Raw genomic sequence first — 14,367 nt, 5'->3', positions numbered from 1 at the left:
AAATTGAGATAAAAGGGAGAGACAAGCGTGGTGTGGGAGGGGGGGAGTAGAGAGAGAGAGATCAAAAGTGAGAGGGGAAAGAGGGACAGACAAAGGGAAATGAAGAGAAATAGGACGAGATAGAATGAGATGGGGAGAGAGAATGAGAGAAAGCGAGAGAGAGGAAGAGAGGTCAATAAATTAAAGAGACAAAATGGAAATGAGGGGCAGGAAGAGGGATGGAAGATGACAGACAGAGGCATGAGGTATCCAGAGTGAGGCGAGGGTCTGGGGATGAGGGACAGAAAGAGGAAAGGAAGGAGAGTAGGATGGAGGTGCAGGGGTCTCGGGGGGGGGGGGTGAAGGAGAAGGGGAAGAGTGGGTAGGGAAGGGATTGGAGTTGAAGGGTGGGGTACGTGGGGCTGGAATCTGGTTAGGAAATGGAGGGAGGAGGCAGTGTGAGGGTGTTGTAGGAAGGGTGGAGGTGCAAAGTGTCAGGATGATGATTAGGGAGGACGGGGGAGTGAAGAGGATGTATGCAGATGCAGGGAGATGGGAATAATGAGGGGAGGGAGTAGGGGAAAGTGGGGAGAAAAATCTGGAGGGGAAGAGAGAAATTGAGGAGGAGAGAGAGTACGGAGGGGAAGCAGATGGGTCAGGAAGGGATAGGGTTGGAGGAGGGGACGGGGTAAGGGAGAACGTTGGGAAGGGGACTAGGGATAGGGCAGGATTAGGTGGGGGAAGGAGAGGTTGGGGTAGAAGGAGTATCAAGTGAAAATAGAGGAGGACAGTGAGGGGGGAAAGTGGTAGGGATGACGAGGATGGGTCAGGGTGGGATGGGGCAAGAGCGAGCAGGAGCAGAGATGGGTTGGGGTGAGAAGGGGCAAGCTGGGAGGGTTGGGATGGGAGGAAAAAGAGTAGGGAAAGAAGAGGTAGAGGTAGGAAGGGTTGTGGGGAATGGAAGTGGCAAGGCTGGGCAGGAGGTGGGAAGGTGTAGGGGAGGTGGGAGCAGTCATGGGGACATTGAAGGTGAGGGGTGGGGGTGGGAGAAATGGGGAGGAAAGCAAGGATGATGAGGAGGGATGGGATAGGCCAGGAAGGTAGAGGGAAAGGGCTGGGAAGGGGGGAGGTTGGGAAGGAACGAGTGTGATGGTGTGGGAAGGGGAGAGTGCAGGGTAGGGAGAATCATGGAGAACGACCCAAAGATGGGCAGGAGCTTCCCTCACTACCTCCCCTCCTCCCCCTTTCTGTCTTACACGAGGTCCCGGACGTGGTCCTTGGTGATGATCCTCAGGCTTTCGATGACCTTGCTGGTGCCGGGCACAGTCTGCATTGGCTTGGCCAGGGCTTGGTCGGAGCAGGGGTCAAAGTCTGGGGCCGCTCGCTCTGTGGGGGCCGACCTCTGAAAGACCATGCGTGGCGACAATGAAAGCTCACTCCTTCACTCACACAAACCCCACCCCACCACCATCCCTCACTCCATCCACAGCCCTGACCAGGCCTGTCTTCCCTGGGTCAGGTCAGTAGCACCTTGTGGTGCTAAGGGACCAGGATTCTGGCTGGCTCCTTGACCTTTCCCTCAACTTGGCCTCACCCCTCTGCCCCCTCACCCATCTCAACACTGAGGGGAGAGAATTCCAGAGATTGCCAACCTCACGTCAAAGAAACTTTTTCTCATGTCAACATTTGGAGGACCCTTTATTCCAAGACTGGCCCCTTGACAGATTCTCAGCACCCACCCCATCAATTCCTCCTAGGAGGGCAAGGGGATCATCCCTCACTGTTGGAAACGATGGGAGTTGGGGGCCAGTTGAAGAGCTGGGACCTGAGGAAGTAACCTTAATAGCTCCACGGTTGGCCGACAGATTACACACATACACAGAGCACTCTGCACCACTCCACACTCATACACAGACCACTGTGCATACAGGCCCACACACCCAGAGCCTGGCTCACACATATGAGCAGACCACTCTGCACCACTCCACCTGTGTGTACACACAGACGTACACACACACACACACACACACACACACACACACACACATTTTACTACATAATACTGCACCTGACAAATTCTCGCACTCTCACTTAACCAATCTAAGTCTCTTTGTGTCCTCTACACGACTTGCTTACACACCCATCTTTGTATCTCCAGCAACTTTGGCTACAGTACACTTGGTCCTCTAATTCAAGTTATTGATGAGACTAAAGGTAGGACCAATTAGAGACAAAGGTGGGAAGATGTGCCTGGAAGCTGTGGAAGTGGGTGAGGTCCTCAATGAATACTTCTCTTCAGTATTCACCAAGGAGAGGGGCCTTGATGACGCTGAGGACAGTGTTGGTAAGTTAATATCCTAGAGCATGTAGATATCAAGAGAGAGAATGTGTTGGAGCTGTTAGAAAATATTAGGACAGATAAGTCCCCGAGGCCTGACGGAATATTCCCCAGGCTGTCCTCGAGGCAAGCGAGGAGATTGCGGAACCATTGGCTAGGGTCTTTGAGTCCTTGTCGTCCACAGGAATGGTACCGGAGGATTGGAGGGTGGCAGATGTTGTCCCCTTACTCAAAAAAGGTAGTAGGGATAGTCCAGGGAATTATAGACCAGTAAGCCTTACGTCTCTGGTGGGCAAGCTGTTGGAAAGGATTCTTAGAGATAGGATCTATGGGCATTTAGAGAATCATGGTCTGATCAGGGACAGCCAGCATGACTTTGTGAAGGGCAGATCATTTCTGACAAGCCTGATAGTGTTCTTTGAGGAGGTGACCAGGCAGATTGATGAGGGTAGTGCAGTAGATGTGGTCTACATGGATTTCAGTAAGGCGTTTAACAAGGTTCCACATGGTAGGCTTCTTCAGAAGGTCAGAAGGCATGGGATCCAGGGGAGCTTGGTCATGTGGATTCAGAATTGGCTTGCATGTAGAAAGCAGAGGTGGAGGGAGTGCATTCAGATTGGAGGGCTGTGGCTAGCAGTGTCCTACAGGGATCGGTTCTGGGACCTCTGCTATTCGTGATTCTATTAAAGACTTGGATGAGGGGTAGAAGGGTGGGTTGTCAAGTTTGCAGATGACACAAAGGTTGGTGGTGTTGTGGATAGTGTAGAGGATTGTCGAAGATTGCAGAGGGACATTGATAGGATGCAGGGCTGGGCTGAGAACCGGCAGATGGTGTTCAATCCGGAGAAGTGTGAGGTGGTACACTTTGGAAAGACAAACTCCAAGGCAGAGTACACAGTTAATAGCAGGATTCTAGGTAGTGTGGAGGAGCAGTGGGATCTGGGGGTTCATAGCCACAGATCCCTGAAAGTTGCCTCACAGGTGGATAGGGTAGTTCAGAAAGCTTATGGGATGTTAGCATTCATAAATCATGGGATTGAGTTTAAGAGCCATGAGGTAATGATGCAGCTCTACAAAACTCTGGTTAGACCACACTTAGAGTACTGTGTCCAGTTCTGGTCGCCTCATTATAGGAAGGATGTGGAAGCATTGGAAAGGGTACAGAGGAGATTTACCAGGATGATGCCTCGTTTAGAGAGTATGCATTATGAGGAGAGACTAAGGGAGCTAGGGCTTTACTCTTTGGAGAGAAGAAGGATGAGAGGAGACATGATAGAGGTGTACAAGATATTAAGAGGAATAGATAGAGTAGACAGCCAGCGCCTATTTCCCAGGACACCAATGCTCAGTACAAAAGGGCATGGCTTTAAAGTAATGGGTAGGAAGTTCAAGGGAGATATCAGAGGAAGGTTTTTTTTACCCAGAGAATGGTTGGGGCATGGAATGCACTGCCTGGGGTGGTGGTGAACATTGGTCAAGTTCAAGAGATTGTTAGATAAACACATGGAGGAATTTAAAATAGAGGAATATGTGGGAGGGTTAGGGTTAGATAGTCTTAGGTGAGGTTTAAAGGTCGGCACAACATTGTGGGCCGAAGGGCCTGTATTGTGCTGTACTGTTCTATGATTTTTCTATGATTATACACAGCTGAGGTTCCAGCACTGATTTTTGGTGCACTAGTACTTATCACTTGTCAAGCTGAAAATGACCCAGTTATTCTATTAGTCAGCCAACCCTATCCACGCTGATATATTACAGCTAATGCCAGGTCCCTACACAAGGTAAAACTGGTTAACCGAAGTCCTTACTAACAAAGGATATACTTGCCAGAGAGGGAACACAGTGAGGGTTCACCAGACTGTTTCCTGGAGTGGTGGGCTTGTCATATGAGGAGAGATTGAGTGGACTAGGACCGCATTCGAGTTTAGAAGAATTGAGGAGATCCTATTGCAACATAGAATCATAAGGGATTTGTCTGGCCGGATGAGGGACAGATGTTTTCCCTGACTGAGGAGTCTGGGACCCAAGATGAAGCTTCAGAGTAAAGAGTGGGCCATTTAGGACTGAGGTGAGGAGAAATTTCCTCATTCAGAGAGTGTTGGACCTTCAGAATTCTCTACCCAGGTAGATCGTGAGGGCCAGTTGGTGTCCATTTGAAACAGATTGTGATGGATTTCTGGACACCAAGCTAATCTAGGGCTATGGAGCTTGTGATGTAAAATGGTGCTGAGGTAGATCAGCCATGATCTTGATGAATTATGGAACAAGCTTACTGGGCCAGATGGCCTACTCCTGCTCCTATTTCTTATGTTGGATGACACCAAGGAACTGTTACCCATGAGGATAAATTTGAATGAGCTGATAGCATGGCATGTTCTGTGCAGCGGTCTCTGAGTGTAGCGCCATGGAACAAGGACTCGGGGAGCAAGAGGGGAATTTATTTCTATTTTAAGCATTTATTGGTTTAACTTGCATTGAAATTCTCTTGTACTTGTGGTTTAAATTGTAGTAGTCATATATTCATACAGCACGGAAACAAGCCCTTTGGCCCAACTCATCCATGCCGACCGTGTTGCCAAACGAGCTAGTCCCACATTTGGCCCCTGGCTCTCTAAACCTCTCCTATCCATGTACTTATCTAGATTGCTTTTAAATACTGCTAATGTGCCCGCCTCAATGACTATTTCTGGCAGCTCATTCCAAATTCGCGTGAAGAAGCTGCCCCTGATGTCCCTTATAAATCTCTCGCCTCTGATCTTAGACCTGTGCCCTCTTGTTTTTAGGACTTCCTCCCTGGGACAAACACTATGTGCTTTCACCCTGTCTATGCCCCTCATGAGCTTATATACCATGTTATCAGGTCATCCCTCAATCTCCTACGTTCCAGGGAATAAAGTCCTAGTCTATGCAACCTCTCCTTGTAACTCAGGCTCACAAATCCAGGCAACATCCTGGTAAATCTTTTCTGCTGTCTTTATAGCTTAAGAGCATCCTTCCGTTAACAGGGCAACCAAAACTGCACTCAAGGCTTCCTGTTATTTTCCATAACCTTCTACATTGTCTACAACACCACCTATTTTAGTATCATCCGCAAACTTGCTAACCGTGCCTTGTACATTCACATTCAAATTGTTTATATAAATTACAAATAGCAAAGGTCCCAGCACCAACCCCTGTGGCACACCACTAGACACAGGCCTCCATTCCGTGAAACAACCCTCAACATCACCCTCTGCTTCCTATCACTGAGTTAGTTATGGATCCATTCCTCTATCTCCCCCTGGATCCCATGCAATCTAATCTTCCAAACTAGCCTGCCATGACGCACCTTGTCAAAGGCTTTGCTAAAGTCGATATAGACAACATCCACTGCCCTCCCCTCATTTATCCTCTCGATTACCTCCTTGAAGAACCCCAGACTTGTCGGGAATGACTTCCCACGCAAATGCTGACTGTCCTGAATCAGAACCTCTCTCTCCAAATGTTGGTAAATTCTGTCCCTCAAAATCGCCTCCAGCAATTTACCCACCACCGATGTCAGACTCACCAGCCTATAGTTTCCTGGCTTGTTTTTGCTCACTTTTTAAACAATGGCACCACATTAGCCACTTTGCAGTACTCCAGAACCTCACCTGTGGCCAGAGATGAAGCAAAAATCTCTAAGGACCTCCACAATTTCTTCTCTAGCTTCCCACAAGGTCCAAGAATGCACCAAGCCAGGCCCTGGGAATTTATCCACCTTAACACACTTTAAGGCCTCCAATTCTTCCTCCCAGTTAATTCAAATGTGGTCCTTGACAACACCACTCATTCCCCATTTCCTTTCCTTCCATTGTTTTCTCCACAGTAAAAACTGAAGAGAAATATTCATTAAAAACCATTTCCTTTGGTTCCAAATGGCGAAATTGACCCTTAAGGGGACCTATTCTTTCCCTAGCCAACCTTTTACTCTTCATATACCTGTAGAATTTCTTGGGATTTTACCTCACCTTGCCTGCCAGATCCTTCTCATATCTGCTTTTTGCCCTCCTGGCCTCTCTTAAGTGCACTCCTACACTTCTTACTGAAAAACACGGCGACACTGGAGGAACTCAGCAGGCCAGGCAGTATCCATGGAGAAAAGCAGGCCGTCAACGTTTCCAGTCAGGACCCTTCTTTAGGACTGAAGATAGAAAAAGGGGAAGCCCAATATATAGGAGGAAAAAGCAGAGTAGTGATAGGTGGACAAAAGAGGGAGGTGGGATGGGCACAGGGAGGTGATAGGTAGATGCAGGTAAGAGATAGTGATAGGCAGGTGCGGGGGAGGAGGGGAGAGCAGATCTACTGGGGGATGGGTCAAAGGTAAGGAGAGAAAGGAAAAAAAAAGGCAGAGAAAAGGAGGCTAGGAAAGGAAAGAAGAAGTGTGGTGGGGTGGGGGGTGGGTTGTGGGGGGGGGGGATTACCTAATGTGGGAGAACTCAATGTTTTTGCCGTTAGGCTGCAAGGTTCCAAGATGGAAAATGAGGTGCTGTTCCTCCAGTTTGCGCTGGGAATTCTCCCGGCAGTGGAGGAGGCCGAGGACTGTCATATCAGTGATCATGTAGGAGGGGGAGTTGAGGTGACTGGCAACGGGGAGATGCAGATCGCGGTTCTGGACAGAGCTGACCAAGCGGTGAACAAATAGTCTTTGTCAGCCAGGTAACTGAGTTACTTGCTAGAACCAGTTATGTAAACAGGTGAAAGACAGGAACTGATACCTGGGAATATGAATCTGTCGTCCATCTAACAGCACGATGTGTTTGCACTCACACACTTGAGCAAAACTGTGCACAGTGTGGATTTTGGTGAGAAAGAGCTGCAGAATTAAATAGATTACATTTACATAAATGTCCTAACCAGGCAAGAGAAGTGATGTGTTGCAGCTGCATAATATGGGAGCTGATGGAAACCCATCTGGAATCCATGGCAACTACATCAGCAGTAATTGTCTATGGCTCAAGGAAACTCTGCTCAGACTTGATGAGCTGGTTTGAGATTCATGCACTGTGATGCATCAGGGAGGGAGGGAGTAAGTCATCTGGGAACTTTGTTCCTGGAGGCACCCTTTAGACCAAGTACTGTAGAATTCAACAGAGGGAGGGTGTGACTATGGGAGAGGGGATCCAGAAGGTGGCGCTGCAGCAGCCTCAGCCCTTGCCCTTGTACAACAGGTACAAGGTTCTTGCAGCCTGTGTGGACGAGACCAAACACTGGAGGGTGGGTAAGAAAACTGACCATGATACAGATCCATTCTTACTGGGGGAGTGAAGAGGATGTAGTGATGATCAGGGACAGGATAGTTAAGGGGACAAATATTGCTCTCAGCCATGAACAGGAGTCCTGAAGGGCTGTGTTACCAGCCCAGTGCCAGGATTAAGGACATCTCCTTGGGGCTGGAAAGAACCTGAAAAGTGAGGGGAAAGACCCAGATGGTGTAGAGTCGGTCATGGAGTCACAGAAAAGGGCCATTCAGCCCATCAAGCACCCATTGACATTAATCCTACACTCTCACTTATTCTCCCCACATTCCCAGCAACTCCCCACCAATTCTTTCACCATTGGGAACGAATGGGGATTTGGTTTAGAGGATCAGCCACAATATAAGCAAATTAATGGCACCAATAGAGAAAAATGGGGACAATTTATGAGCCATTTCAGGGATATGGTTGCAAAATGACTGAGGATGGGAATTAAATATTTCAGGATACTTTTAGAAGAGGTAGGCAAAATGGTAAAGGCTGTTGGATCGGCCTGATTTTAAGGAGTGTGATAAAGGCAAAAGATAGGAAGGATCTTCACTCTGAACATCGAGAAGTAGAACATGATTGGCTGGGGGGTGAGAAACAGCAAGAGGCAGAAAATGTAGAGAGTTGTTTCACGGCACCAAAATAGTATTGGCGAAGTAGAGCATGGTATGCATCAGGAAATTAGATACACAGGTAATAATATTCATGAAGTGCTTCAATCTAGATATAGAGTGGGCAAACTAAATCAGCAGTAATAGTGCAGAGGATGAACTTATGGAGTGTGTAAAGATATTCTACATGAGTATGTTGAAGAACCAGTGAGGGAACAGGCTATTTTTGATCTGATATTGCAGAATGACCAGGGCAATTTATGATCTGGTTGTTAAGGATGTTTGAGGGATTGTGATCATAATGTGATAGAATTTAATGTATAGTTTGAAAGTGATTTAGTCCCATCTGAAATAAGTGGTCCCCCTGCCTGGCAGGTCGAGAACAATGGGTCACAGTCTCAGGACATAGGGTAAGACCTTTTGGACTGAGATATGAAGAGGTTAATTACTCAGAGGCGGTGATCCCGTGGAACACTTAATCTCACAAGACAGCAGAGGCCAAATCACTCAATATATTTAGGAAAAAGATATGTGGACACACAGTATCAAGGGGCACGGGGAGAAAGTGGGGACTTGGTCTTGAGACAGAGGATTAGTCATGATCTTATAGAATGGTGAAGTAGACGCGAAGGCAGAAAGGTCCATTCTTGTTCCTATTTTTCTGTTTCTTTTCTCTAAAGGCATAGAGCATGTGTTGGCTATGGCAGCTGGAAAACTACATATAAAGGTATGACTGCAAATCAGCAACAACTAATGTATAAAGAATTAATACACACACACATAATGTGTATAATATATCCCATCTTTTAAAGTTAACAATAAAATGAAAGTAAGTTAAAATTGCATGAGCAAAAACTAGACAACATTGTGGCACAAGCTGATAAATGGCAAGTAAAATCCGTGTCACCAAAGCACTATGCAACAACCTTCTCCAGCATGTGAGATTCTAACCACTACCCCATCACATTCAATGGCACTATTGTTGCTGAGTCCCCCGCCATCAATATCCTGGGGATCAAATGACCCAGCCAGATAAATACTGTGGCCACAAGGGAGTGAATCTTTAGGATGATGGATGGAATGGCAATCAAGCAGGTTGCTTTATCCTGGATGGTGTTGGGTTTTTTGAGAGTTGCTGGAGCTGCATTTATCCATGCTCTGGATCTGTATCTATCCATGCTTCGGATCTGTATGTTAGATGGTGGAAAGGCTTTGGGGTATCGGGAAGTGAGTCATTCACTGCAGGATACCCAGCCTCAGGAGAGTGGCCTGGGGGGAGGAGATCAGCCAAGATCTTACTCAATGGCAGAGCAGGTGCTTGGGCCTTACAGGTCACTCCTGCTCCTACTTGTTTTACAATTGTACCTTTTTACACAACATCATATTGAAAGCCGCCTGGAAACTGAAGTATACCATGTCTACTGGTTGTCTTCAGTCACTCTGCTTGTTACATTCTCAAAGAATTTGACTTAATTTCCCCTTTATAAAATCAGCCCTACTATGTTTGTTTGCATTATAGCTTTTATATCTTCTCCTGCTTTCTCAGTAATGGATTCCTTGTACGTGTGAAACAATGTTTGGGCGAGTTCGAGAGAGTGTGTGAGCGTCAATCTACACAACACCAAGTGAAGGAATGTCCATTCTTAAATCCTCCTGTTATCTCAGCCACTCTCAAACAAGCCCAAGACCACGCTCTCCCTGCCTCATCTTTCCATAGAGTTATATAGCACAGAAACAGGCCCTTCAGCCTACACTGACCATTAAGCACCCATTTACACCAATCGTACAGTAATCCCATTTTGTTCCCATCCAACAACAAAGATTCTACCTCTCACCTACTCACCTAGAGGCAATGTACGACTAACCCACACATCCTTGGAATGTGGGCAAAACCAGACCACAGAGGAAACCCACACGGTCACAAGGATAACATGCAAACTCCACACAGACAGCACTGGAGATCAGAATCAAACCTGGGTTACTGGAGCTGTTCAACACAGCATTCTTCTTTTTGAAAGGCTTTTAATGTGTCAGTTTACTCTTCTTTCCTGAGTCCTCCCATTGGGTTGCATTTTCCCAAACCCTTGACCATCGTCTGATCGCTCAACCCCTGGGCTCCCAGTGCTTTCCCTCCCACCTCCCCCCCCCCACCACTCCAGACTACCAGCGCTTGAAACCCCAGCTCCAAGCTTCAGCTCGCATTCCAGAGCCAAAGTGAGCCTGACTCAAAGTCACTGATATGATATCCTGTGATTGTTACCCAGGTAATTTCTTTGACTGCCCTCTTTCAGCTCAGCACTGATATTGGGCTGACCGGGCCGTAGTTGCCAATGCTCTATCCATCATAAAATAATTCTTTGTGAAATAATGAAAATCCTCCTTTGTAAATTGTTGAAACTTTAATCATTCTTTTCCAACCCCTGGCTCCATGCCAGTTGCCAAAGTGGATCAGGAAGTCCTCCATTCCCACCCTTGCTTATTTGAGGAATTTGGGACACATTCTGACTGAGCCTAGCGATTTGTACTCTGTAGGATCCTTTAATATGGTATCCAATGCCATTGAAGTCACCCAGACATCCAATCAGGTATTCCTTCTGGAGCTGGCGGGTTGGGGTGCAGGAGCTGGGAACTGCAAGGATGGTATTGGTATTGGTTTATTATTGTCACTTGTACCGAGGTACAGTGAAAAACTTGTCTTACAAACCGATCGTACAGGTCCATTCATTACACAGTGCAGTTACATTGAGTTAGTACAGAGTGCATTGATGTAGTACAGGTAAAAAACAATAACAGTACAGAGTAAAGTGTCTCAGCTACAGAGAAAGTGCAGTGCAATAAGGTGCGAGGTCACAACAAGGTAGATCATGAGGTCAGGAGTCCCATCTCATTGTATAAGGGAACGGTTCAATAGTCTTATCACAGTGGGGTAGAAGCTGTCCTTAAGTCTGGGGATGGGGACTAGGGGCTCAGGGATGGGCACTAAAGCTTGGAGCTGGGGTCTGGGGAATGTAAAATGAAGCAGAGCTGGAGGCTAGAAAATGGGGGCTGAAGTGGAGCTGGGATTTGGGATGAGAACTGGGGGCTTTGGAATGGGGGTTGGAGCTTGGAGCTGGATGTTCTGGAATGGGGCTCCTAGCACCCACAACCTCAAGACTACCAGCACTGAAACCCCAGCTCCGAGCTTCAGCCTCATTCCAGAACCCAGAGGGTTTGAGACCTTGTCGTGACTGTGCCCAGTGCTCCCTCACACAGACTAAGGAAGAGTGTAGATGAAACAACCTCGGACCTGTTTCGTGCACAGTTTACCTGTTGACGGTTGCCAAAGAGAGACTCGTCGACCTGAGAGGATGTGGCCCTAGGGCGATATCGACGGGTGTGAGCCAGGCCAGTGGACGGAGCGTCCTTGCCATAACGGCCACAGCTGCCATGGCACGCAGGCTGGAAGAGGCAGAGGTGGTGGTCAGAAGTGAGCAGCGACTCCAAGCCCGGAGTTGGCCGGGAAACCAAGGAGGCATGGAGGAAGCAGCACACAGACCCCAACCCTGGCCCCGGCCTCTGCCCCCTCCGTGACCTCTCCCCCTCACTCACTCACTCCTCATTCCCCCCCATTCCCCCCTCCCTCACTCCCTCCCCCCTCCCCCCCTCCCTTCACTCTCCCCACTCACGTCCCTCCCTCCCCCACTCACTCCCAACTCAGTCCCTCCCCCTCACTCCTTCCTCCCCATTCACTCCCCCACCCACTCACCCACACCCCCTCCCCCTCTCACTCCCTCCCTCTCTCACTGCCCCCTCCATCCCCCTCCCTCTCTCCCCCCTCCCTCCCCCCTCCCTCTCCCTCTCTCTCCCCCCTCCCCCTCCCTCTCTCTCCCCCTCCCCCTCTCTCCCTCTCCCCCTCCCCCTCTCTCCCCCCTCCCCTCTCCCTCTCTCCCTCTCCCCCTCCCTCTCTCCCCTTCCCCGCCTCTCCCTCCCCCCTCTCCCCCCCTCACTCCTTCCTCCCCATTCACTCCCCACCCACTCACCCACACCCCCTCCCCCTCTCACTCCCTCCCTCTCTCACTGCCCCCTCCATCCCCCTCCCTCTCTCCCCCCTCCCCTCTCCCCCTCCCCTCCCCCCCGCCCCCTCCCCCTCCCTCCCCCCCTCCCCCCTCCCCCTCCCTCCCCCCCCCTCCCCCCCTCCCCTCCCCTCTCCCCCCTCCCCCTCCCTCCCTCTCCCCCTCCCCCCCCTCTCCCCCCTCCCCTCCCCCTCCCTCTCCCCCCTCCCCCCCCTCTCCCCCCTCCCCTCCCCCTCCCCCCCTCCCCTCCTCCCCCTCCCCTCCCTCCCCTCTCCCCCTCCCCTCCCTCCCCTCTCCCCTCCCTCCCTCCCCTCTCCCCCTCCCCCCCTCCCCTCTCCCCCCTCCCTCCCCCCCTCTCCCCCCCTCCCCTCCCTCCCCTCTCCCCCTCCCTCCCCCCCTCTCCCCCCCTCCCTCCCTCCCCCCCTCTCCCCCCCTCCCTCCCCCCTCTCCCCCTCCCCCCCCCTCTCCCCCCCTCTCCCCCTCCCCCCCTCTCCCTCCCCCTCTCCCCCTCCCCCTCCCCCCCCTCTCCCCATCCCCCCCTCTCCCTCCCCCTCTCCCCCTCCCCCCCCTCCCCCCCTCTCCCCCTCCCCCTCCCCCCCTCTCCCCCTCCCTCCCTCCCCCTCCCCCCTCTCCCCCCTCTCCCCCTCCCTCACTCCCCCTCCCCCCTCTCCCCCTCCCCCTCCCCCCCTCTCCCCCTCCCTCTCCCCCTCCCTCCCTCTCCCCCTCCCTCCCTCCCTCTCCCCCTCCCTCCCTCCCTCTCCCCCCCTCTCCCCCTCCCCCCCCCTCCCCCCCTCTCCCCCTCCCCCCCCCTCCCCCCCTCTCCCCCTCCCCCCCTCCCCCCCTCTCCCCTCCCCCCCCCCCTCCCCCCCTCTCCCCCTCCCCCCCCTCCCCCTCCCCCCCCCTCCACCCCCCCTCCCCCCCTCTCCCCCTCCCCCCCCTCCCCCTCCCCCCCCTCCCCCCCTCCCCCCCCCTCCCCCCCCTCTCCCCCTCCCCCCCCTCCCCCTCCCCCCCCTCCCCCCCCCTCCCCCCTCGCCCCCTCCCCCCCCTCCCCCTCCCCCCCTCCACCCCCTCCCCCCGCCCTCCCCCCCTCTCCCCCCTCCCCCCCCTCCCCCTCCCCCCCCTCCCCCCCCCTCCCCCCCTCTCCCCCTCCCCCCCCCTCCCCCCCCCTCCCCCCCTCCCCCCCCCTCCCTCTCCCCCTCCCCCCCTCCCCCTCCCCCCCCTCCCTCCCCTCCCCCCCCCTCCCTCTCCCCTCCCTCCCCCTCCCTCTCCCCCTCCCTCCCCCTCCCTCCCCCTCCCCTCCCTCCCTCCCCCTCCCTCTCCTTCCCCCTCCCCCCCCTCTCCCCCTCCCCCCCCCTCTCCCCTCCCTCTCCCTCCCCTCTCTCTCCCCCCCTCCCCCTCTCCCCCTCTCCCCCCCCCCTCCCCCTCTCCCCCCCTCTCCCCCTCTCCCTCCCCCCCTCTCCTCTTCTCCCCCTCTCCCTCCCCCACTCTCACTTCCCCCCCCCTCTCCCCCTCTCCCCCCCCCCTCTCCCCCTCTCACCCCCTCCCTCTCCCCCTCTCACCCCCTCCCCCCAACACCTCTCACCCCCCCGTCCCCCTCCCCCCACCCCTCTCACCCCCCCGTCCCCCTCCCCCCACCCCTCTCACCCACCCGTCCCCCTCCCCCCACCCCTCTCACCCCCCGTCCCCCTCTCCTCCCCCCCCCCTCTCACCCCCCCCGTCCCCCTCTCCCCCCTCACTTCCCTACACTCTCCCCCACCCTCATCCTCCCCACATTCCTCCTCCCCTCACTCCTCCCTCCCTCACCCCTCAGCCCCCACTCCTCCCCGCCCTCACCAATGGCTTCTCGCCGTCTCTTCCGTCACTATGGAAACGGACGCTCAAACAGGCCGGCCGGAAGTGACGCGTCGCAATCTCCTGCTGAGGCCGCCTCCGCAACAAGCGTTGCCGTGGAGACCGGCCGCGCGCTCTCGCCCTGAGGAAACAGAGCCGGCGAACTGACGGCGGCTGCCAATCACCAGACCCCGCCCATCTGCGACAAGCCCCGCCCTTTGGCTGGAGATCCCGCCCCGCCGCTCAATGACTCCGGAGCCTGACCACGACCTCACGCCCCGCCCCCGATTCCA

At 52.9% G+C, this 14,367-nt stretch overlaps 1 protein-coding gene across 1 annotated transcript in view; it reads right to left on the bottom strand.

Moving 5' to 3' along the window:
* The window catches only part of LOC127580931 (cilia- and flagella-associated protein 45-like), a 36,797-nt gene extending 22,639 nt beyond the window's left edge, over positions 1–14,158 (bottom strand). Inside the window, exons 1-3 of the mRNA XM_052034908.1 lie at positions 14,080–14,158; positions 11,499–11,631; positions 1,236–1,381 (exon numbers count right to left, since the gene is read on the bottom strand). Coding sequence (XP_051890868.1) covers positions 1,236–1,381; positions 11,499–11,631; positions 14,080–14,081 — 281 coding nt within the window. The 5' untranslated portion in view covers positions 14,082–14,158. The remainder of the gene's footprint in view (positions 1–1,235; positions 1,382–11,498; positions 11,632–14,079) is intronic.
* Between the last annotated feature and the right edge of the window lie 209 nt (positions 14,159–14,367).

The sequence above is a fragment of the Pristis pectinata genome, chromosome 20 (assembly GCF_009764475.1).
Source record: "Pristis pectinata isolate sPriPec2 chromosome 20, sPriPec2.1.pri, whole genome shotgun sequence".
In the NCBI taxonomy this organism is placed as follows: Eukaryota; Metazoa; Chordata; class Chondrichthyes; order Rhinopristiformes; family Pristidae; genus Pristis; species Pristis pectinata.
The sequence above is the reverse complement of the archived record's forward strand: the minus strand, read 5'-3'. Positions and strand labels throughout refer to the sequence as shown.